Here is a 26,746-nt window from a genome sequence, read left to right as displayed (position 1 = left end):
TGGAGTACCTTTAGAACCTACAGATTTTGCTTCTGATCTCTGTTTAAAACTCATCCTTTGGTTCTAGGATATTGTGCGTAAAAACAATAGAAACTCCTTGTGGGCAAGAATTTTGACCTCTTTATTCTCTTAGAGTTTTGATTTTTCAGCTGAAGAGGCAATTAACTCACAGGGCTGCCATCCATGCATTCGTCAAACCCTTCTGTGCAAACTCTCACAGGTGTGGACCAGCATCTTAGGGCGAACTCACAAAGTACTTGGCAAAACACAGGCTTATCTCTCTGATATTAGCACAACACAGTAAATACCAGCCACCGATCTAATAGATAATATAGCCTGACTGCTAGCCTGACAGGTTTAGATTAAACAGTAATTCAGTATCTTTCATGAGGCCTAAGAAGATCAGTGTAATCACTCACTGTTTTTGTAAATCTTCTCACTTGCTAACCCACTGTCAGGACCAGAAGCTCCAGAGCTGAAAAAAAAGTCTTTGCTCTGCAATGCTTCCAGACTCATTTTGTAAACCAGAGAGGTTTGGACAAGTATCTGAGCTCTGTGTGTTTAATCCAAAACCCTCTGAGCTCTTTATTCTTTTAAATCTCTTTCATATGTGTGATTTGTGCTGCATCTTGTTCGCTGAGGTTACAAATGAGTACCAGGCAAAGACCCTGTAAACACCAAGAAGGGTAGACATCATTGCTTGAATCTCTTTTTCCTCTCAGAAATATTGTCAGGCAAGCCAAACTCAAACGCAACCACACAGGCAGAGTAAGAGTGTTTAGGAGATCTTTAAGAACTTTTGAATGCAACTCTGAATTCAGCCCCTTTCATGAGAACTTTCTTATTTGCTTTCCACAAAATCTGTGCTCTGGCAGGGAGTAGCAGTGATTTCTGGGGCAGCTTCCCAGCTATTTCCCCTACACCTGGATGATGTGGTCTTTACAGCAGAATTAGCAGAGCAGAAGGCAGGCTCATACTAATCTACAAATCCCGCTTCTCTTCTGCTGCCACAAAGGAAGGTCTGGCTTGAACTGGAGTGTAAGATAAAGCCAATGAGGCATGTTTCTTCTTCTACCATGGGTGTTACTAGGGCAGTGGTGTCATCCTGAACAGTCAAACGGAGACACTATGTCTCCCATGCCAAACCTTGTTCTGCTAAGAATGCTCTGGAGAAAAACACTAAAGCCTGCTCAGCTGAGAGGGGTCTGGTGAGTAACCAGCAATAGAACTCACACTGGAGACCTGCTTCTGAAATCTGACGTAGCATGTCAGAATCTGTCCTCTAGGGTGTCCTGTCAGATGTAAAAAAACCAGACCAGTAAAAACATATGATTTGCAGAACAATCTTAAGGACTAACATGCAGAATTACACTCCAGAAAATTGACAGAACTGCCCAGCAAACACAAGAGCCTCTCTGTTTTGTTCCTGTGCGGACTTTTATAGGAAAAAAGAAAAAAGCAACATTTTAGCTCATTCCTTGTACACTTTCTTTCTTTCTTTCTTTCTTTCTTTCTTTCTTTCTTTCTTTCTTTCTTTCTTTCTTTCTTTCTTTCTTTCTTCTCTTCCTTCCTTCCTCCTTCCTATTTTCCTTCCTTTTCCTTCCTTCCCCCTTCCCTTTCCTTCACTCTCCCTTTTCCTTCCCTTTCCTTCCTCACTTTCCTTCCTTTCCTTCCTTCCTTCCTTTCCTTTCCTTCCTTCTTCCTTCCTTCCTTCCTTCCTTCCCAACCAACAAACAACAACCCACCCCCACACAACACCAAACCCAACAACAACCAAGCCACAAACACACACCTCTCAACAACACCTCAAACCCACCCTTCCTTACCCACCCACACTAATGCAACCCAAACCACACTAAGCCACATCCCTTCACCATCACCCCCCCCTCTCCTTCACCTTCCTTCCTTCCTTCCTTCACTTCCTTCCTTCCTTCCTTCCGTTCTCCTTCCTTACCTTCTTCCTCCTTCCTCGTTCCTTCTTCCTTCCTTCCTTCCTTCCTTCCTTCCGTCTCTTCCTTCCTTTCCTTCCTTCCTTCCTTTCTCTCTTCCTTCCTTCCTTCCTTTTCATTTCATTTCATTTTTCTTTTTCTTTTTCACTTTTCCTTTTCTTTTTCCTCTATTGCCCTTTTATAATATTTCTCTAGATTCATGATGCAAATATGAGAAATATATATATACTTATTTGTATCTTGGCTAGATCGAGTAGATGCCTTGTGTATATTACTCAGTTTAGTGCAAGACACTTCATAAACCAAACATAAAACTTAAAAATGTCACAAGTACATAGAATTAGCACTTCACATAGAATCATTCTGATTCTGTGCTTGGTATAATCTGAAAAACTAAAGAAACATACTAGAAGTTATATTTTGTTCAGTAGAACACTTTTCTCCCAATTAGCTTGATAAATAAGGCCATCTTCTAGTTTTTAATGTCATGAAAACTCTCCTCAGAATACAGAAAAGGATAACAGTCTGATTTTAAGGGTGGGACTCCCTTTACTTAAACCACTATATACCTTCAGCAATTACAGCTAGATGTCTGCTGCCAGCACAGTTTGAAAGGCTCACAGTCCAGGGAAATGTGGATTACCTCCCTGATAGGATAAGTTTAGAGTTTGTCCCTTTCGATGAATATTTTACTCTCAGTTTTGGGGCTTCGCCATCTAGCTTGACTACTTCTGGATATCTAACTCTTTGTTTTTTTTGTTATCTAACTCTTTCAGTACTTGGTGAGACTTGATTTCCATCCTGACCATGGGGAAAATAAGGGGTGTCAGAGCATTTAAAAGAAAGGCTTTAAAGTAGACTTTCTGTTGCAGATTTAGTTCTAAATATCTAGCTTTTGCACTATAGATGTAGTAAACTTTGTATACTGGAAACTCTGGAATCTAATATCTACAAAATCACAGCAGTTTGTGCTGACACATATAAAAGGCCAGCTATTGAAATCCTGCTTAAAATTGAAGGTATTGTAGTGGTAGTCAAGAAATGTCATTGACACAAAACAGGGACATGAAAAAAATTATCATCTCTCTGAAACAGAAGCAAATGCACTTCGGGAGAAAACTCTGGCAAGACACTGAAATTAGTTGTTTTGTCAAGTGAAAATTAAAGGAAGGCTATGTATCTAACTCTCTTCAAGTATGGTATGTGAGGCAGCATTAATACAGGATGTCAGAGCACATTCTAAGTGCTTCTGTGTTGCAGGCAGGTATGATGATGCCAGGTGTTGCTATGCCCAAATCCCCTCATGGCTCTGCAGTGAAATCCCATTCACAGGGAACACTTCTGCATTTGAAGGTCTGACGTTTCAGATGTTAGACGAGAAGTCTATAGCTGACTTCTTTCATAGCCTCAGCACAAAGAAAACCTAGCCAGAGGACAGCTTATTCTCTTGCAAGTCCTTCTGTCGTGAAAAAATGTCTTAACCTCCTTGTTTCCCTGTAAAAGAGGTCTAAATGGAGGAAAAACACAATTTTTTAAGTCAGAGAATACCTCTTGCATAAAGAGATTTGTGTCTAACACAAACTGTAGCTGAGTATCACTTAGTCTTGACAACCAAGGAGAACTTCTCTTGTGAGCAGTGTCATTTCTAAAGGCTTGAGTCCATAAAAATGACATGTGAAAATCTGTGATTTTGATCTGTCTTCCATTTGCCTGACTGGTTCAGAGTGGAGATTGTTTTCTTTTTTCTTATTTATTTATGATGATTATAGTGGCAAATACATTTTCTATTTCTTAATATTTTAGTGTGCAACACTTTCCTTGCTGAGCACCACACAGATCTCACAGAAGCCTACAGCAGGTGATACTGCAGTGCACTCTCAAGAGCAAAACTAAAAAAAATGTATGCCCTAAAGAAATGCTGAAGACTCCCTGTCCTTTCTTAGCTGGTGTTTTTATTTCTCCCGGTGAAGTATCTTCCAAAAAAGGGATAGTACATAAGTAAATTCTATACATAAGAACTGTTATAATGAACAGACTGACACAATTCAATTTTTATAAAAGCATCTGGGTCTGTGTAGCCCCATCTAATTTGAGGATATTAGCGTACTTTCAGACCCAGTTTCTCTCCCTTGCCTTCAGGATTCTATGCTTTCTGACAATGAGTACAAAGAACTTTAAATAAACCAGTGTACTACAAGATGCCCCCAGCTGAGCTTTCGCATTTTAGGATATATCAAACCACTAGTCATCGCTGAAAAGTAAAAACACCAAACATTCAGCAGGGAATCATTAAGTTCCACGGTGAAACTTCAGTAGCTCCAGAGCAGAACACAAGCAGGAGACGATCCCTCTGCTCCAGCTATTGCATCCTACATAGTACTTTGACAGTATTAGCAGTAGCATTGTGAAAACACAGTCGGCTGTGACACTGCACAGGCTTTTCTCAATGGTACAGTGTATCTGGGAGCTACCCCCTCACGGTTCATGCACTGTCTATTTCTCAGGCTATGCACTTGTGCATCCTTTCAATGAGTCTTTAGCACCATGTTTTGATAAAACCTTGATGAAAACAAGTAGTGGTACTTTTGGATCAAAACTTGATGTGCCTATTTTCTCTAAAAATAAGATAAAGATTGTTTGTTAGAGCTGAATTAGTCAGAGATGTTTGCTTCAACAAACAAACAAACAGGAGAGAGCCTAAATTTCCCTTTTTCTCCAGGCACTTTTAAACACCATCAACACAAAGATCAAAGCTAGCTTACTGAATTCTCAAGAGCTATCACAGGAAACTCCAAGGAGCACACTGCAAGAAGACAGTCAAATGCACAACAGAACTATGCTCACATTAGATCAGAAGTGCTGACTATTGTTTATGGTTGCCAGGAGCTAACTGAATATGATTAGAAGGCAAATTAAGAAAGAAAATCTGGTAAATTGTTGGAAACCTCGTTACAGAAGCCACTGTGGAAAGTACCACTGAGCCTTTAGACATGTCATTAGCCACGACATTGGAAAAATGTTTGAAAAAATCTGAAAAGCAGAGGCATAGCAAAGAACTTCTAACATTCTTCCAAAAGTATTTAAGCATGACAGCAGTGAGCTGCAAAAAGGCAAGTGTGAAATAAATCTGGCTCATGTAGGAAGGAAAATTTGACAGACTCCCATGAACAAGAGGAAATAATACAGTTGACAGCGTGATTGTAAACAAATGGCCAAAATTATGGCAGCTCCATAAAGACTAAGTAGGATTCTAGAGTTTAAAATGCTGAATAACAGAAGAATCTGTAAACAAATCATTATGTCATAGCACTGCACATTCTCAGCTTTGAAATCTGCACACATTGTCTTCTGCAGCACTGAAGTATAATCTGAAATAGACATCATGAGCAGTCTGTGAAGAAGGGACTGAAATCATTTGCAACTGCTCTACTTCTGGTCAAGTTAAACAGATCTATCCGAATTAAACACCAGGAAATAATACAATTTAAATTATATTGTAATAGAAACTAAAAACGTTAGGTAGGAAATGGGAAACAAATATTGGAAAGAAAACATTAACTAATGTGACTATCAAAGAACTTCATCAGATTAGATCAGAAAGTCCTGCCAGACCAGCAGTTATTCAGCCTGCATCTGGTTCCTAATTCAGGAGCACTTCTGAGTGCAGACACTGTACAGTGATCCTCATGACCATGGACAACTGTTTTTTTTTTTTTTTTGACAGTAGACCGCAGAACCACCATTCAGTCACTAGTTTGTCACTGAGCAGAAGATGAAAAAAAAAGATAGTCCATCATGGATAACATCAAGAAGGTCAAGAAGGTCTTGCATCAACCTTTTCTGAGAGTGTTAGTGTTGAGCAGATGGTTACAGAACTAATGTAATCTACAGAAGAGTATAATTTTAGCGTTACATGGAAGGAATTACCTACTCAGTTTTGAGTGCATTCTTCTTAGCTGTCCCTCATCTAAGAATATTTGTCATGTTCACTGTAGAACCATCAGTCCTGGCAGCCATTGCAGCTGAAAATTTACTGAGAATTCTCATTAAGAAAAGTTGAAAAGGCAAATATATCATCTTTGTCTAAAAGAAGAAAAAAAGGAATCACAGGATCAATCAGCTTAACTTCAGTAAATGAAAAAGATATGGGAACAAAAACTCATTTATAAGCTCATAACTGAAAACAAGGAGATGAATTACATTCTACAAAGATCTGTCAAAAACAAATTATTTTAAACCAATCTAACATCCTTCTTTTGCCACCTAGGGCCTCAGAGGCTGAGAGGAACCAGTATATACTATATATCTGATCTTAAATGAAGATTTTGACAATGCTTTATATTATATTCTCATAAGATTAAGGAAAATGACTGAACAGGTACACGTTATCTGGAAATTTACTTGGTGCGTACTTGGGTGTAATTTTTGAGTTTCCTTTGTAATTCATGCTGGTTCTGGCAACAGTTGATTTTACACTCTTGGCTTTAGCAAGGGAATAAGCTGTGCTCATTGAATTTACAAATGAAGTCCAGATTGCAACAATATTGGAGGAATTTTGAGTAAAAATTGAAAATGATTAAAAAAATAAAAAGCCTGAAAAAGAAGAAAACGAAACAAAAGATAAAGAGGAGACAAAGCAGAAAGGCAAAGATTAGTACATGGGAATAAACAGCCGCATAGATGCAAGAAATATCTGTTGAGATAGTGTCTGCATGCAAGAAGACCTCAAACTGAGTCAAAAACATCCTGCTACTGTGGAAACACAGTAAACTGGGAGGCAGCATGTGAAATGCTACTTCTGCTCTAACCCTAAGTGGGCAAGGCATCAGCTGGTCACCCTGTCCTGTCTCTAACACAGCAGCACAAGGCATCAGGTGGCTGGGAGAGTCCAGAGAGAGCTGCAGAAGTGATTATTGCTCTTGAAACTGCTCTACAGGGACTTGTGGAACAAGTCTAGAAAGGGTGTGGAAGTCTTTAATTGTTTAAAGGCTGTTGTTAGAAGAAGAATGCAGTTTCTTAGCATCTGTACAGTAAGAAATGGTTTGTACTGAAATACAGTTTCAGGTTGATATTAGTAAAATGTCTAACAATGTGTAACAGTGTGGGTCTCAAAGCTCTGGAATAGGCTGTCAAATCTCCACAATGAAGAATTTTAAGAACAGGGTAAATAAAAAGCAGTTGTGAAGGGCGCCTGAATTATTAGCTTACAAGAGGTTTGAGGGGTGGGCTGTTTTTCTAATAGCATTGTGTAATTTTTTTCTATCATTGTTAATAGAAGATTTAGCAAACTAATGTCTAAACATTTTATATTCCATAGTCTAATCTCTTGATTTAAATCTGAGTTCTACTAGCTGACATTCATTAGCACTTCCATTCATCTAGCTGCTGAGAGAAGACATTTCTGAATGATGTGTGGAATAGTAATAGTCTCAACTAGTTACTCTGAAAAATAGATTCCTTACTAATAACTGTGAAACAGTTAAATCTGTAATGTTGCACTTGCAATCAAACGGTCAAAATTTGGCATACAAGATTCTCAGCTGATTGCGGTTACATGCTGAATATATGCACATTAGAACACAGTAAACTACAGTAATTATAGAACTTGTAGTCATTTCCACATCAAACTGTACTAAGTGTAGTGGTCAGTTAGCAGCCTAAAAGATAGTCAGAGGTGACATCTAAATTAGGACTAAAAGTGTAGGTTGCTCCAAAACTCCAACAATGGATAAATAGGCTCCTCTCACCCTATCTGCCAGAAATTGCTAACTGTGGGAAGCAACAATCAAATATTTGACTGAGAAGAAACTGTCTATATTAATGGGTAATAGAACACTTTTTAATTACATCCCGCAGTAAGAATGCTTAAATCAACAGATCACATACAAGACTTCTTTCATGACAGAGCAGATTGCTAGAACTGTCTTTCAGCACCATTACCAAAGATAATAGTCATAATTTCAGTCAGTATGGATTGGCTATCTTCTACAGGAGTTACTAGGTTTCTGTTTACTATTCTACATTTTAGGAATTAAATCAGAATTATCTCCTTTGACATCACAGCATGCATTTCTAATAGAGAAATGTAGGAATACAAGGGTCTCAATAAGAGCCAACACAGTGTTTTTTCCACTAATATAAGATCTCAGCAGAATTATTTTCATCTATGTAAAGAAAGAGAAGCATTGAAAAGTTAAACAAGTGATGTGTAGTACCAAATAACTTGGTGATCAGGATGTTTTTCAGTATAAAACAAACAAAAAATCTAGCTTCAAAATTCAGTGAAGTCCCAGATCTTCGGCTGTTCATTTTGCCTTTTCATAAGAATTTGTGGAAACTGCTTTATTGTTGAATAAGAATATTTTTGAAATCTCAAAAAATTTCATAAAGTGAAATTATTGTCCTGCATTAAAATCACACAGCAGTCAACACTTAAATTGTTTTAGCTGCCAAGCAAAGACTTGCTTAAAACTTACTCCAAATGATGACATGCTAATGGAAAGCTTTGTGTACAGCAGACAGCAGTTCCCCTCTCTCCTCCACTGGCATTTTCTGACAGCCCTGATCCTAGGGCTTTAAAGAACTGCTGAGGTAATGCGTACACTGAAGTTCAAGGGAAGCTTTGGAACATTTTTTAGTTAAAAAACTATGAAGCACAAAGTCTTAATTCTTAGCAGGGCACCTTGACTCGCAAACGGAGCCTGATTTTCAAGCTACCTCTTATTTCTGAGCCCTTCTGATTTTAGAGCTGCATTGAAACTGAAGAATGCACTCTTGAGAGAGTCAATATGGTTTTCATTCAGTTTTACCCCCTGACTTGAGATAATTCCATTACTGCTGTAGCTCTCAAGTGGGTGAAAGAAATATATTTTTCTCTGTCCCTGTGTGTAATCGGGGTATAACAAAACAGGGGGGAAGAAAGGAAGACAAATCCAGCATATTCCTTAGCTTTACAAAACTGATTACAAGAAGTGCTGTGTGAAAACTCGTGAACAGGTCACACACACGCTGCCTTTACAAAATAGCATCTTCTACTGTGGTTACATGTGGAATGCACTGAATTTAAAAATAAAACATCAGAAAACTCTCTCTAGATAATCTCATGGTAAATCTATTTACAAGCAGCTCATCACTGTGGTGTTTCCTGACAGGAATATGTTTCTGCTTGTTTACAAGCTTATCTACATGTGTTTCAGAGGTGTCTGAACTCAAGAATTTTCGTGACTTTGAGATCCAGCTTTCATCCTGAAGAGAAAAGAAAGCCTATCTATAAATGTCGTTCCTGTTATTTCTCATATTTCCAATCTTTCAGTCTAATATTAAAGAATCTAAATTAAGAATCTATATATTTAAAGGAGATAATAAAGAAAGAAACCCTGCAACAGGATACACTTTAAAATATGTGTCCCAGGTTTGACTTCAGCTGATGAGTGAAAGACAAGTGAATATTGATATGAGATTTTAGAGAACAAACTAGGAACTAGAACAGAGGTTCCCAAACTTTTTTGGATTGCTATCAACCCTCAGAATTTCTTGTAGACCACCAGGCATCATTATCATCAAACTTTTAATTGAAAACACTATTAAAAACAGTGTTTAATATGGCTCTGTGGATTAACTGCAAACCCCTTACCGTGGCCTCCTGGACCACCAGTGTTCTGCGGACCATGGTTTGGGAACCACTGAGCCAGACTACACACATAGAACAACACCCCAACAAAACACTTGTGTGTCTGAGAGCAGAGTCGGGCCTTCTGTTGGGTGATGCACTCAAATAACGTACAACTCAGTTTAACCTTGCTGGTACCTGAAGAACACAAGACCCTTTTGTTTTTCTCTTACCTTGAGTTTCTTTTTTATTGCTTTGGAGAAACAAGTAATTGGTACCAAAATCCAGTTTACGATTTCTTCATGTAGGATCTCTCATATTCTGAAGCAGTGTAACTTTTCAGGAAGCTATCTAAAAAAAAGGACACATAAAGCATACAAAAAGAAACAACAAACCAAAAAACACAATGCTGTGCACAGATAATTCCAGAACACATATGATTAATGTGAATCCCAAAATAAAACAGTAAAAATAGTTTCTAAGGTTGTTTTTTTAAATCCTCTTGAAAATTTATTCTTTTTTCTTTTTTTCTTTTTCTTTTTTTTTTTTTTTTCCCTCCCCCAATCCTTTAACCATGTTAAAGCTCTGTGTGTGGTCATTAAAACATTTCAGCAACTTTCTTCAAATTCTTTAGAGTTCTTCTTTTGGCAATGGTATTATAAGATTGTCTGTTTATCACCAGATAAACACACAGAGGAAAATGATGATAGCAAAGAGAGGGGAATTTGAAGAGAAATGTTATAAATAAGAACAGCAGAACTCACTGTGCTGTGATCCAGCCCTACATAAAGTCAGTGACTGAGTGTGGGCTTGTGTGAGAGCAGAATGCTTTTGAATCCCTTTAGATTGCTCTGGCTCTGTGACTCCTTGATCATATGCATCTCAAAGGCAACTCACCCAACTGGTGTTAGTCAAGAAATGACATTTATTTGCCCCTTAACATTTACTCAGTATTAAAGCCATAACATGGAGTGGGGAATGAGGAACCTTGGAAATTAACGACAGCTTTAAAAAAAAAAAAAAAAAGAAGAAGAAGAAGAAAAAAAGAGCATAAAAACAAAGCTATGCCTCCATGGCAGCAACTCACTTGTTCCAGAGAGAAAAGAATGCTTCTCTGATACTTCCACTGCCCTGTATGATCGCTCACAAAGGTAAAGCAGAGTTCTGAGTCAGGGTGAGATTGGAAAAGCTCACAGTAAAAGTCAAAATCATAGAATCATAAAATGACCTGTGTTGAAAAGGACCTCTAGTTTCAACCCCCCTTCCATGGGCAGGGTTGCCAACCACTAGACCAGGCTGCCCAGAGCCACAATGCAAGACTTCTCATATGCAAGAGAAGTCAGTAAAGGAAAGAGTTCATCTTTACTTCACCTTTGAGCAACTATGGTCATATTTCACCATCAGCATCACTAATAAACATTACTGGAGTGTTTATAAAGGTGCATTAACAACCTTCCTCATTTGTATCCTAACCATTGCACACACCCAGAGAGATCTGCTATTTCTTAAGCTATCTATCGGTACACTTTTTCCAGGCAGTACCAACTGTAAGGACTGTTTTTCAGTGAGCATTGCAACTCACCTATGATTTGTCTGAAATACATGCAGTTCAGTTTGCAAACCTGATGAAACTGTGTGTAAACAAGTTATGCTGCCTCACCTCATTACTGAACAGATTCATTGCAAAATTCCCTTATGGTGCAGGGGGTTAGATGAGACTGTCATGTAGCTGGTGTGTACCTGGGGCAATGAGACCTACCTGAGCCAAGCATTTAGAATGCATACGTAATTCTGCCAGAATGAGATGCATGTGCTAGCAGTGTCCACTTCACATCCTTACCTGACACCATTGCTGTACATAATGTGTGTACTTTCTTTAGTAAATGGTGCCTTTCTGCAAACCATCAGCTTTTGGCTTCTCTCCACAGGTAGCAGAGAAGCAGCGTTCACCTATGCCATCATTGCTGCCGGAGTAGCCCACGCTGTCACGGCCGCCTGCACCCAGGGCAACCTCAGCAATTGTGGCTGTGACCGAGAGAAACAGGGCTACTACAACCAGGAGGAGGGCTGGAAGTGGGGAGGCTGCTCTGCGGATATCAGATACGGCATTGAGTTCTCCCGGAGGTTTGTTGATGCCCGAGAAATCAAAAAGAATGCACGAAGGCTGATGAACTTGCACAACAATGAGGCTGGAAGAAAGGTATTTGAGAAAGCAGGAGGGATGGATGGGAAACTGTGTGCGCTGGAGGAAGAGGGGAGGCTGACGGTCTCAGGAGGCATTCTCTGAGAGTTTGCCCTTCACACTTGCACCAAATTATCTGATGGTGCTTAATGCTTATGGTTTGTTGCTGTTTCTTTTAATTCAGAGCTGGCCAAATTATTGCATAGCTACTCCTCTCAATGTTTCAGCTTCCAAGCCATCTTTCCAGTCCTCTCAATAAGAGAGAATTTTGCTGGAATTATCTGGGCTAAAGTTCCATCTTAGCTTTTCATCTCTTTGCAAAAGTCTAGCAAGAGATGATGGGACAGGACTGAGTTTTTGAACTGCTGAACTGCCACAGCACTTGCAGCTATTTATTCCACCCAAAAACAAAACACTTCTTTGACCGCAGCTCTAATGAAATACATATTTTGTAGCAAATGTACAATTGTCTGTTCCTCACTGACAGGCTACAGATGGCTACACAAGCATGATTTTGGAAGAAGAAACAGCTTCATGTCTACAACCATGATTGAGTTGCTTGCAATTGAAAAAGATGAACGGAATGGAGCTGATTCATGTCCATTGAATAAAAATTTTCAAAACTCCAAACACTTCCCCTATAAAAAATAAAATATCTCACCAAGGGCAGATTTTACTATGCCTTTCAAAGTATTGTTATTCAGGTTAAAATAAATGCTGGTTCTGTCTTCCAATGTGCATATGTTGTGCTGCAGGTGAAACCAATATACTGCTTCTCCCTATCTTGCCCCCAAAGTTATACAGAGATTTTCTTCTCCAGAACAATGTGAAATTTTATTCTACACCAAGTAATAGCAAAGGTTACTAAATCAGTGGTGCCATGGTTGCTTTGCTGAATATATTTTGGAGAATGTTTCCTAACTCTCACTCCTTGCAAGGCAACTTCTAGGGGATAGTAACCAGCCCTGCACATAAACAGGTGTTGGGTGGACAGTTACTTACTGGGATGAAACTGTTGCATACTCTCCAAGCCATGACCAGTCATCTGAAACTGAAAGTTTAGAGACAGGATTCATAGTCAATTGATGTTTGATACTGACATCCCCAGTTGTGAAGGAGATAGCTGGTTCTGAAAGCATCCTTAAGAGCAGCACAATCTTTTCCCAGAAACTTGTTCTGTCAAAAGGAGTAAGAGCACCTCATACTGCTGTACTGTGGTATAGAATCATAGAATCATAGAATCATAGAATCACCAAGGTTGGAAAAGACCTAAAAGATCATCCAGTCCAACTGTTCACCTATTACTAATAGCTCCCACTAAACCACGTCCCTCAGCACAACATCCAGTCTTTCCTTGAACACCCCCAGGGTCAGTGACTCCACCACCTCCCTGGGCAGTCCATTCCAGTGCCTGACCATCCTTTCTGAGAAGTAATACTTTCTAATGTCCAGCCTGAATCTCCCCTGTCGTAGCTTGAAGCCATTCCCTCTGGTCCTATCACTACTGACACGAGAGAAGAGGCCAACCCCCAGCTCACTACAACCCCCCTTCAGGAAGTTATAGAGGGCAATGAGGTCTCCCCTGAGCCTCCTCTTCTCCAGTTGTTGTAGTCAAAGTGCAGGACCCAGCATTTGGTCTTGAACTTCATCCCATTGGCCCATTCAGCCCAGCTCTCCAGCCTGTCCAGATCCCTCTGTAGGGCCTCGCTACCCCCAGGCAGATCCACAATCCCAGCCAATTTGGTGTCATCTGCAAACTTACTGAGGGTGCATTCAATGCCCTCATCCAGGCCATCAATAAAGATATTGAAGAGGACAGGCCCCAGCACCTATCCCTGGGGAACACCACTTGTGACCGGCATGAAGCACTGGTTCCAGGCTTGAGCATTTCTCTTAGCCTAAGTGTTTCACCTTGGTGTCACATTGTGTTTGAATGCCAAAGATGAAAGCCACATGTTAAACTTGCAATGCACTATTTGTTACCACTGCACACATTATGAACACTGCTTAAATTGCCAACCCACTGTGTAGATCAGTTCCACCCCCACAGAAATGCCAATTCGTGTCCTGTTTTGAACACGTTATAGCCTATATGTGAAAAAGGGACAAAAGAGCAACAGTGGATGCATAGATGGAGAACAGCAATGCTCTTTGCCCAGGGACAGAAGGCAGATCAATATCTGAGCCAGGCACTGGTCCCAGGTCCCCCAGTTCTATATACACTCCAGCAACCGCTAGACCACAATGCTGATTCTTCTTAAGCAAATTGTATTTTTACTGTTCATCAGAATTTCATAAGCAGAGGATGTAAGCAAACCAAAGATGTGTGTGCTTTTACAAATATTTCTGGCAGCAGCACTCATGCAAATGCATTTATTTTAGCTCTCCTAAGACTTCACTTTCTGTAAATATTCTTGTAAAATCAAATGATAGCACTCAATTTCATGTTTTTGAGATAGGAAAAAAGATTTGAAAATGCAGTCTATATATATATATATTTCCCAAATACCCTTTGTAAGCAGTGTTTTAGAATTTACTCATTTTGTTGTTAGAGGTATTTTTCAGTAATTATATGTAGCCACATATCGTCATTAATGCATTATTTTATTTGGAAAAGCTAAGTATGACTGAAAGGGTTTGATGCATCTTTTTGTTTTTGTTTTTAATTCCAAACCACCAAACCCTGATGAATGTGCTCATACAAAAGACGGTTTAGGTTCCATGTTTAGAAATAATGTTGGTGTCATGACATATACTCACATGACATGAACATGTAAATTTTACAGTATACGATACTTACTGATTTTGGTTCATCTGAAATAGTTTTCTGTTTCTATAGATTAGACATTCTGAATTTGAGGACTGACTGAAAGTTATGTTTAGAACAAAACTCTGGAAACAAGGCTATATTTCACTTTGTGAGCAAGGCCTTTAAGAAAATATGCAATTTCAGCTGAAAATCAGAACTCCCTTCTGGGAATTCAGATGAATTCTGAATTTATCCTCCGTTGACTTGACATTTGGCAGTTTTGGAGATCCTGGGTAAACTTGGATCTGATTGTGAACTGGAAAAAATATCTCAAACCAGTTCTTTTGCTTACATGTGGATGCTATTCTGACATGCTTTGTGTGGTCCATATTCAGCCTCAAGCCAGAAATATTGCACTAAGGGCTGGACATTCACTGAAGAACAACTCTGGATCTCCATCTTCCTCCTCCTTTCCCCTTCCAAATTCTCCCAACAAAAGTAGGAAAACTTGTACCTCTCTATTTGCTCTGTCAGCCTGGTTCTGCATCTTGTCTTAATATCTGAAAACAGTTTGGAGTCAAACTATGATGAGAGGGCTGAAGTAAGGGTATTATTCCCTTCTACTGAATATGAATAGAAGTTCAGAAGGAAATGACAGTAAACTTAGATTTTTTTTACTTCTTTTTTGCTTCATCCATTTTCAAATAATCTTTTCAACTGTAGGATGGAAGTGTCAAGACTGTAGAGGAAACATGTTTTTGTAGCTCCCTACAATAATCCCATTAGCCATTGAAATACTTATTAGTTACAGTGCAATCATATCAAAAGTGATATAAGAAAAAAATCCAATAACTTGATTTTATGAACATTAATCCATTTGCTAAGGTTTTGTATTTTGTCGGACTTTTGCTATTTTAAAGACCATGTTTCCATCCGTAATACTAAGGCTCACAGTTCTAACTCAGTTCATACTGAATTGTTCTTTTGAACTGTGTAAGACTGACAATATTTAGGCAATAAATCTACTCATTTGCTAATACAGAAACAGCAGGAAGAAAGAATTCAAAGAGATTTCAACCCCATATGCAGTTGTTCCCATTTTGCTCGGAAAGCAGTGGGAGGGTCTTGATCATTCCATTCAACTTCTGCCAGATGCCTAGAAAATCATTTCTAGAATCATCATGCAGGAGATTGGTCAATTGGACCAATTATTTGGATGTTCCATTCCCTATTCCCTATGTGGATTTATTCATGGATGGATCTTTGCCCCTTTCCAGTCTCTCCCAGTGCATGTCACAGAGCAGCTGAGCATGCCTAGGGGTCAGAAGCATTTGTAGCTCAAGTGGTGTAGATAATGTTGTGCTCTCTCAAAGCATGTTCTCAGTAATAGCATTTTGCTATTAAAAATAGAGTACTGAGGAATTTCTCTTTGAGAAAAGAACAACATAGTGCATAAATAACTACACAAACACGACAAGGAGATGAGGGGAAAATAGTTCTGGGGGTTTTTAAACATGATTCTAGGATTGAGATGCTCAACACAACACCAAAAATGTACTGCTTAGAAAAGGCAGACAATTTTCAGAGAATTTCAGGTGACTGGAAAGAATGGATCCCCTAATTGCTCAAAAAACCGCATCCTTAATTTCTCTGCACTGCATTTCTAACAATAGTTTCAGCTAATGTGAAGCCTGTGAAGCTTCATTTGTAATGTAAAGCCCCAGTGACAATGTCATAAACTTATCATTGGTGCCATTTGGAAAAAATAAATGCTTAGTGATTCCTGGTGACATGAGATGCTACCAATGGAAGATTTATGCTTTGTGGTAAGATAGTTGCATGCAGCGTTAAAGAATAAAGCAGCTAACTTCACCATCATGTTTTAAGTGGCTGCTGTGATTCAGAATGGAAAGTACAAATGTGTTAAATGAAAACAACCCTCCAAGGGAAGACTAGCATATGCCTAATGCAAACGTTACTGCAAAAAGGAGAAAGAATGGTTTATTGTAAATCTGAATGATTGCAGAGAGATTTGTGGGCAAAACTTTGATAGAGTAATGAAAAATTAAATAGCAACAAAACCAAGTAAGCTCTGATGCTGCTTTACAAGACAGCTTTCTATCATGTATTTTTAGAAAAAGTGTCTTTATTCTGGGACAAATGAACATAGAGAGAGCAAAATCCGGGCACACATGCTGTTAGTCTTAACTTTTTGTTGAAAGCTTCAAAACAATGACTGGCACTCATGATGAATACCAACTATAAACATGTTTTTTTGTTTGTTTGTTTTTAAGGTGGTGGGGAAGTCAAAAGCTGACAAATTGGTAGCAGATCATAGCTTTTACTAAAAAGAAGACAAGAAATGTTTCTAACAGTTCATCAATCACTTATGTTTTTACAATAGATAATGATTGTGGTTATGTGGAAAAAAACCAAAAACTGGCCTATTTCTTTATCTTCCAGAGACACTCCCATAACATCAAATGCTAGAAACTCAGCTTGGTACCATCCCAATATTTATTCCTTTGTAATGTCAATGGATTTTCTCATGTTTTTCTGGAATGCCTAGAAGATGACAACATCTTCTTTTACACTTGAAGCTGTAAGAGTGGGGATAGAAATAAAAATAAAATCAGACTCTATTTACAAGAGATTATTCAGTTACCTGGGAAAATAATTCCATCTGACCCATGACTAGTTTTCACAGTTCCTGGCACCACAGAACTACAGTACAGGGAAGAGATTTTTGCTGACCAGCTTTGGCAGTAGAACAGCTAATGAAGTGATTTGTTAGTCACCATTAAATATAATACACATGTACACATACAGATAACAATAGTCTGTGTGTGTGCACATCATTGTATATATCTATATATAAATTTATATGCACCACTGGCTCATAAAATATGTAAGAAAGTTTTTGCTCAGTTCACCCCACCTGTAATAATTAAATTACTAAACTAGCTTCGGTGAGATGCTTAGTATGCCTTAACCCATTGTAAATTGACCTTACAGTCACCTAACAGTATTTCTAGTATTAGAAACAATCCCCAAACTCTGGATGACATACATGTTATAAAATTGCAGAGGAGACTGAATCCCACTTTCAAAAGTAAAAACTATCAATTTTTCCTCTCCTATGAGCCTAAAATATTCTTAAAAATGTGACTTTATTTCCTAAGTCATTTCTGTGATTTAAGAATGTGACTTTACAGATTTTACAGCCCCGAGCCCATTATTTACTGAAACTCTTTCTGAAAGAGAAACATTATTTCATTGCACTTCCATTGTGTGAATATCTCACAATCTAAATAAAAGCTTTAGATAGTTGTGCTCAATGGCATACTTTCCACTTTCCCACTTAAACTGATTTACAGACAGATATAAATCCAACTTCAAAAAGTTTGGTGTTACAGCTTGGGTGGGTTAGGTGGATAACTAATGCTTATCCATATGCCCTGAGTATGCAAACTTTGGCTCAAAATCTCATGAGAATAGTTCTCCTGCTTCCAGTTGGGCTGGATTTACTAGACTATTTTTTTCTTCCAGAAACACACCCTTAATGTCGACTGCCAGAAGCTACATCTGGTACTATCCTACATTTTGAATGTATTGCTTTAAAATTAGAGGAGGGAAACAGCCAAATATTTTAGAAGTTGTTAAATGGTTTTATTCTAAAAATGGGCATGCCCATGCATACCATGAAATGTATACAAGATGCACATCTAATTTATCTAGTAAAATACTACTGCACACCCTCAAAACATGACATCTCTTTGCCTGACACACCAAAACCAGCAGTGAAGTGTTTTATTCTCTTTAAAATAATGATTAAAAATTTCCTTGTAAGCCTTACAGAAATTTCCATGGAAAAAGATAGTGAAATAATGCAATCGCTTAGTTTGAGGATGATTTAAAGGGTGCTCATTGAGTTTTCTGCTTTTTTCAATATTGCCCTTTGAAAATACTTTTCAGAGAATTCAATCAATTGCAGCAGTTTTCTGCTCAAAAAAGCAGCTATTCTCTTCTCTTAGAATAGCACCTAGCTATTCTCTTCTCTTCTAGAAGGTAAGGAAGATGTCCAGATAGGCAAGTTTCTATGGTCAATCATAGTGTTAGGGGCTTTCATCTGATGGCCAACAGTTCTCAGAATTCCAGGCTTATATTCCTGCTGGCCAGGGAGGGAACTTGTGTAGGGAAAGCAACAGCCTTTTTCACTTTGCAGGGTATTCAGTGGAAATACGATGGGATTGAATGCTTTACCTAGGGAGGTGAATGCTTTACCTAGGGAGGTTGCTGAAGGGCAGGAGGTCAGTTCATGCCTCTCAGAAGGTCAGAGGTTCCCATGTCCTGATGACTTCTGGCCAGTGCCAGAGAAAAGCCATCTTGTGGCTGGGTACTGTTCCACTGCAAAGGTCCTTGCTCCCATCAAACTAAACAATAAGAAGAATCTGGATGCAATAAGAGAGGGAATAAACATGATAAGTCAGTTCATCACCTTGAGCAGCCTTACACAGAAACATAAATTAAAATATGCAGCCAAAACACCACCACCAGTCTTGCTAACTTCACTCTTGTTGGCTTCACTATGCCCTCTCTTCACCAGACCTGGGCAGAACCTGATGAAATATGACATAAGCTGCTCAATTTTAGGCTTTCTCAACAGCTATTAAATAAGAATATTTTCAGAACATTTGTATTAGAGAAGTAGCATTATATCCTACTAATATTAGGATGCTCAGCTTTCCAATTTAGAAAAAAAAATAAAAAATAAAAAAGCAAAATACCCTAACAAATAATGAATGAATACAAAAAGCATACAGAACAACCCCAAATCCAGTTTTGTTACCCAGATGGGTTCATGAGGTCAGTATTTCGACAGCAGTACTGGACCCCAGGCTGCACTGAGGCTAAAGTTTGCTGATGCCCACTCATCACTGGCAAGCTGTAAGTTCTTGTGGCTGCAGCTGCTTGAGTATGCAAAGGGATGGTGACATCGTATGACCAAAATCTGTCTCTTTGGGCACTGGTATTACCCAAAGCAAAAGTTGATTACTTGCATATTTGATGGGGAAAACTCCTAAAGTCTTCTATTTCTTTTTGATACTGCAGTCAAAAAGTAATATGGATTTTGTTACATTCAACATCTGGCCCAAAAATGTGCATTTCCACTAAGAAAAACACAAACCAGAAAAGGCAAGCCAAAACAAACACACACAAAATGTTACTATTGTTTTTACATATTTTATCCAGATAGGATTTTTAATATGTACAGAAACTGTATCTGATGTTATACAGTTGGGTCTAGATATGGAACTTGAAAAAAGGAGATTTTTTTCATGCGTATCATTTTGTTTTATTTCAGTCTTTGCTAGGTTTTTCTACTTAACTGGCAGCGGAAAACCCTCAAATTGCACTTTCAATGTATGATTTATATAGATATAAAAATATGTGGAATAAGAAAGTTTTAACATTATATTTCACAATTCATTTAGAAAAGTAGCAGCAGTTAGAAAATTTTACTTGGCAAGATCTTACTGGGGTGGGAGTGGGCCTGCATGTGGAAAATGGACATAAAGAATGTTCCTACTATTAGACTGAGGCAGCATGGTCCAATGATGGGAATTTGCTTTGGGAAGTAGATCTTGCTGTAAACTATTTGAGATTAGATACGAGGTGCTGACATATGACAAATGAAACTACTGAATAAGTGGGTCATATGAGCTAATGATTTTCAATCTTTAATCAGGCACCTACCTCAGCATCATGTATCAGATCTGAGTAAATAAGTACCTTCAGGGCTCAGGGTCAGAACTCTGATGGGAATTCTTCTGAGAAAAACTAGGCTGGAGGGACACACAGAAAGAAAACACTGGCCACTCTTCTATCACAGCATTGTCAGGACAAAATGGTACCACCTTTGTTAGGCCCAATGGCACCTTGAGAATGAGAAGCTGTTGAGATCCCAGCAACAAAGGCACAGCTTTCTGTCTAAATGGCAAGGTGCAAAGTAGAAGCAGCAGGGCCTTCTCAAGGATTTCCTTATGGTATCCCATGGGGCCTTATGGCCATACCTCAGGAAAAGCAGAGTGTGCTAGCTTGCTAGCAAAGAGGAACTCTCAGCAGCATCTGTATGGAAAAGGAAAAAAAAAAGTCTTACTTCAAATCTGCTAAGTTTGAGCCATACATTCCCTGACCTCCAAGTTTTTGGGCACAGTTTTATACCCACAGCTGACTGTGGGCACACAAATTATAGCATTCAGGAATTTAACTACCTGATGATTGGGCCTGTGCTCAGTGTTGTAATCCCAAGCATTCCACATTCATGAGAGAAGCCCTCCAAAAAATTAAAAAAAAAAACCCCAAACCTGAAAGATTGGCTTCAGGATCATGAATTAATACATTTTGAAACTTCTGGGGATTTTTGTGCTTGTATGGTTTGCATTTTCTGGTTCTTCCACAATCATAAAAATCAGGAATATTCGAAAAAATACTGCAGAGGAGTCTGACTTCTGTACAACAAAATGACTCATGGAACTGAACCTCCAGAGTGACAAAAAACAGAAAACAAAAACAAAGTCGGACAGTGTTGTATAATAAAGGTAGTGTCTCAACAAAATACACATAGGTACACACAGTAGATAGACATGCACATATGTATAAACATACATACACATAGATAGCATGTAGGACACCAGAATGGGTAATATCTTTGCTTTTTAGAAACAATGATACTCTTGGTAGTAGAAGGAAAGCATATCAATGAGAGACACCAAGGCTTCACAAAGCTGTGTCCAGAGAGCCTAGCCCACGGAATCAGGAGCCTTACAAGCTTTGCCTCCTTCTGCTGTCTGGGCAAGTTACTGGTCTTGCCTTTCAAACTAAAAACTGGACATCACACACACACATGCAAAGCCTGATAGAATGCATACAAAAACACAAGGTTGCCCTTCACCAAGAACCGTCACTTAGGGAGAAGAGGAACACAAGGTGTGCTGGATCTGACCCACTGCTGCTGCTTTCTTGGATGTTTTTACATCCTGTAGTGCTCTGTGATGGTGGTGTAAAGAAAGTTGCTTCCGTCCACATTCTGTTACAAATTTTTGTACTATTTTTGTAATGTTTGCAGTAGTTGGAAGAGAGTCATAGAATCAGGCTGGTTAATAATAATGTATTTCAGTAGTATCAGTGAAACACATAAGCAATAATAATGATTAAAAAAAAAAGTAAATAGAAACATAATGGGCATCTCAATATCAGAATCTGCAGAACAGGACTGTAATCCTCTTTGCAGTGGAAGGAGACCTCGAACCATCACATCCTCCTGCACATGCACAAAGAAGAGTCAGAGGAGTCCTGATGGACCCTGGACTATTTGATAAGGCACCCTTCTATTTGCTGCTACTGAAATGATGCTGCCATGGCAGAGGGTGGCAATCTTTCTGGCTGGGAAGACAGTTAAGCAGAGAGAGCAATTTATTGTCCATAGAAATTTGTCCATAGAAAGCAGTTCATCATAGCCTTGCTGATTTTCCTTTTAGACCATTGCAGCTGTAGGATCTTCTTTGCTAAGCCAGTCATCCTTGTTGGAAATCAGATTTTTTTTTTTTTGCCTGTGAGCACTGAAGAACTGACTGGACTTTGGCCTAGGAAAGCCCATGGTTCCAGAAAGTCTAAGGTATTTTTAACTAGGATGCTCAGCTATCTTGTACTTCCTACTGTATGTTGGCAAGGCAGAATTAAAACTAAATATTCTCTTTAATACTGAAACCTCAGAAATTTGGTAAAAATACAAAACATGCAATTTAACTGAAGCTCAAACAACTCAGGAGGGTGCCCTCTATTTGCAGGGATAACCAGATCTGCTCAGCTTTTATTTTAAGGCCAGTTTCTTAAGCAGTAAGCATTTTTTACTTCCCTTCTACTTCATTATGCCATTGTACTCAGATTTCGGCCCTTTTATCCTTTGCCCATTTCAGTCATGTTCTGGGATCTGCAATGAAACCGCTATAGGAGATGGTCTGTAGTATCAGTAATATTTCAAGACAAGCTCAGTAGCTCGTATTTCCTTGTTAGGATCCCAGTGCAAAGGGGAAAGATCAGCTTGCTTTGTTTCTAGGCCTTGACTTTCATAAGCTAATGGTGGCTGTGAGTGCAGCCATGGTCATGCATAAGGGCAGGAAAAGAGAGAGGTGTTTTCTTGAGGCCTGTCTCCCCTCAAGGCATGCAAGGGAGGGGAAGGCATTTGGATTTCTTCTAGGGCACACCTGATGTTGGGTCAGCCACCTCCAGGGGCTGGTAGCAACCTCTTCACTAAGCCCAGAAAGCACATCCATATTGAGAAGGAGGTATTTTTAGACATTACACAGCAATAGCAATAATAAATGCTCTTTCTTCTCTTTGGCTCACAGCTCAGTGAGGCTCTATGTTGAATTTCACATCATCTACTGTTGCACAACCATTGCCCTGGGGCAAAAAATATTCTTATGGATGAACATTTTTGTGAAATGGGGCTGGGTACTGCAAGAAGTGCTGCTTTTAAAGTTGATAGTACACTCTATGGGCTGAGTAGTTAATATGTATGCTGCTATTGCCATTGCTGGTGTAGGCAAAGTTTTTAATTGCTCAGTGAACATGAATGCCTATTTACCTACATAGTATATATTGTTCTGCAAATATTAAAACCGGCCAAAATTTTAAAATATTATTTAAACATGACTTAAGGCTATTAAGGTTAAATATTCAATCTTACACCACTTTTAAAAATATGCATTGAAAATTTCTACTCACTTTAATGACCTTTAACATGAACTGAACGGACTGAGTCTTAGGTGAGCTTGCAATGTAATGTTCCCATGGTAACAATATTCAATATCTGTGCATGTAGGTGCTTGAAGAGAGAATGAAACTGGAGTGCAAGTGTCACGGAGTTTCAGGTTCCTGTACAACCAAGACCTGCTGGACCACACTTCCTAAATTCAGAGAGATCGGATATATTTTGAAAGAGAAATACAACGCTGCAGTACAGGTGGAGGTGGTGCGAGCCAGTAGACTAAGACAGCCAACTTTCCTGAAGATCAAGCAGATCAAGAGTTACCAGAAACCAATGGAAACAGATTTAGTGTACATTGAAAAGTCACCAAACTACTGTGAGGAAGATGCTTCCACAGGAAGTGTTGGCACCCAAGGACGACTCTGTAACCGCACCTCTCCCAATGCGGATGGGTGTGACATGATGTGCTGCGGAAGAGGTTACAACACGCACCAGTACACCAAGAGTGTGGCAGTGCAACTGCAAATTTCATTGGTGCTGTTTTGTGAAGTGCAACACTTGTAGCGAGCGGACAGAGGTGTTCACCTGCAAATAACGGCATCGTGCACAAACGAACAGAGCAAATCGCCACCAGTGAAGACAGTGGAGGACAACAAACGACAACAGCATCATTTTGCACATCTAATCTTCTTTGGGAAAAAAAACAAAAACAAACACAAACCAGTACATAAACCAATCCCTCCCCACCACTTACACCTCTACAGATGGTGCATTTTGGCTGGCTGACTGTTGTGACTGCTTTGGACAACAGGACTAAGGTGATGTTGACAACTACATGAAACATTTTCTCTCTTTTTTTCTTTCCTTTTTTCTTTTCTTTTTTTTTTTAAGCTACAATCTGGGTGTTGTAGAGTTCTCCTAGTAAGCGTTATACATATCAGAGAAGCTGATGGCGTTGCAGCTCCCATAAAATTTAAATAAAAAGACACCTTCTCAGATTTTATGACAGAAACACCAAGCCCTGTGCAAATAAAGACTTCTGTTTTTCTTAAGAAACAAAATCTTCACTGACTAGAACAAAGCAGTCTTGCTGCAAAACCCTAAATTTATAAGAAAGCAGGTAGAGAGAAAACCACAACTGGTGGGGAGATAAAACCTGTGGCGGAAATACTCCACTATCAGCTTGAAAAAATAAAGTTCACAAAATTACATCAGCTGCCAGTGACACTGGAACTCTTTGAATGAACATTAAAAATAATTATTTATGTTTAAATAGCATAAAAAAAATTCTAAGCACTAACGGGTAGTTATGTCTTAATTCTGTACTAAATGTAAACTTATTGGAACTCTGACTTTTTGATTTTTGTATTTGGTTCTCCCTAAGTTCTTCAATGCTACTGATCTGTTGTCACTCCTCTAGTAGAGAGTTCGAATTCTGTAGGCCTTAAGCAATGACCAGAACTGAGCAAAAGATCACGTTAAGCTGATGCTTACAAATGCTTGATGAAGACTTTCTTGTTTGCCTCCTGACTACGAGTGACTCTTTTAGATTCAGGCTTCAGGCATGGAGCACCTACCCTCAGCTCTCTGCAGGGAGTTGTGGGATACAAATAAATGCTTCAACAAACATCAAAGGTTTTGCTTTGCAGTCAAATGCACTGGCAGGATCTTACAAGCATTAAACTTTGCCTTTAACAGTTAAAACATAAGATTAGCAATAGTTTTTTAAAAATTACCAGCTCAGTATCAGCTGAGAAGTTAATAAATATATGGTGGCTGAACACCGTATTGCTGCAGCCTGTGAGTCATGATGGATTCATGAGCATAAGAAAGCTAAAACGTGGACTAGATTGTGTCATCATTATTCTAAGGTTGGCAATAACACAACCCTGGTAAATGCGTGAATGTTAAGAAAGTAGGGGACTTTTTACAACAGTGTCCAATTTTAATTCACTTGTCTTTTTCCTCTGAAAGATTAAAAAAAAAAAAAAAAAAAAAAATCATCTGATCATAGAGCCATTAAAGGTTGGAAAAGATCATCTAGTCCAAGTGTCAAACCACCCCATCTGATATTTTACTACTGCAAAACCCAATGATTCTAACACAGACACATCCATTACAATACAGTCCATTTAATCATATAATCACATGCTTGCAGCAGGGATCCCAAGCTGTTGCCCTGCTAGCTCCCATGCTGACTATGTGAATAATCTAGGATCACCCCCAAATTTATGGGCTTGTACTATCAAAAGAAACCAGCTGCACAGGGACCTTAGTTTGACTGCTCGTGAAGACCTGCCTTTCTGACAGAGACACTTACCCCCTGAAAATCAGACTCCTTTGATGTGTCACCTATGGGGCATTCAAAACGCTAAGCACTTGTGCATTTTTGTTATTGCTGTTGGTTTCTAAATAACAACCACTGGTTCAAACTCAGCATAAACGAGTGCAACTACACAAAAGGAAGCTGGGCCCCTCCCCAAATGCTAGGGTCACTCTGTATAATTTAAAGTTCCTTTGATTCATGGGGACTGTTGTTGAATAATAGTGAAATACTGTACTTTCACTACATTCTTGACAGGAAGCAAATAAAGCTCCCAAGCACAGTAATGCACAGTCTTATGGTACTAGATACTGTAAATATATTAGAATAGTATTTGTTAAGTACAGTTGAAGAATCCAATTAAGTTATATTAATGTATATCGTTTAAATGTCTATAGAGTATTTTAAATTATTGTGAACTACACTGCATTAAGAAGAAAAAAAGGTTATATATTATAACACCAGCCACTCTGAAAAGTGGACCAAAGTGATGCTATCTTTTTTTTTTTACACACCTCTATTTCAAACAGCTATGTCAGTTATTCACCATCGTAACAATCCTATAACTGAATTATCTGTGTACAGTATAATGTTTCAGAGCATCCTAAAAAAGCTCTGCTCATGTAGGGGTGCAGCATTCAGAAAGGTACTGCTGTATGGCACAAAGCAGAGGCTGACCACAGAAGTTCATGGGTTTTGAACTGTGTCCCAAGAAAAAGCAGTTTTGATGAGAAAACACCATTACCACTACTGTACTGAAAAAGAAAAAAAAAAAAAAGACAAGTTTTTACAAATGTGTTTATGAACAGAGTAGGTTACACACAACGTTTCTTAAAAAAAACCCCATGTAGTTTGATGTCAAAGAATTGTGACAATTGAGGTTTGAATGTGACCAGCAACATAGTATGGTTTAACCATACATTAGCTATGACAAAACTAAAATACTGTATGTTATTAAAGAGTATAAGAACAAAGATCAATTTGTTTACTTTGTTAATGTTTTATGGCAAGCAGGAAAAAAAAAAAAAAAAAGATGAAATGTGTTTCCATTAAAACTTAATTTTTTTCCCCTTCTATACCTCTTTCTTTTTGTTCATTATTTACTTAGAAACAAAGAAAAGGCAGAAAAGCCTTAGGCAAGGGCTTCTGTGGATGAGAAAT

The 26,746-nt window shown here is 38.7% G+C and overlaps 1 protein-coding gene across 1 annotated transcript; it reads left to right on the top strand.

Moving 5' to 3' along the window:
• Positions 1 to 10,630: 10,630 nt before the first annotated feature.
• Positions 10,631 to 26,379, top strand: WNT7B (Wnt family member 7B). Its single transcript, XM_015870455.2, is given in 4 exon segments — positions 10,631 to 10,709; positions 11,487 to 11,758; positions 23,377 to 23,763; positions 23,765 to 26,379. Coding segments are annotated over 4 exon segments (831 nt in total). The 3' UTR covers positions 23,858 to 26,379.
• Positions 26,380 to 26,746: the final 367 nt, after the last annotated feature.

The sequence above is a fragment of the Coturnix japonica genome, chromosome 1, assembly GCF_001577835.2.
Source record: "Coturnix japonica isolate 7356 chromosome 1, Coturnix japonica 2.1, whole genome shotgun sequence".
Lineage (NCBI taxonomy): Eukaryota > Metazoa > Chordata > Aves > Galliformes > Phasianidae > Coturnix > Coturnix japonica.
The sequence above is the reverse complement of the archived record's forward strand: the minus strand, read 5'-3'. Positions and strand labels throughout refer to the sequence as shown.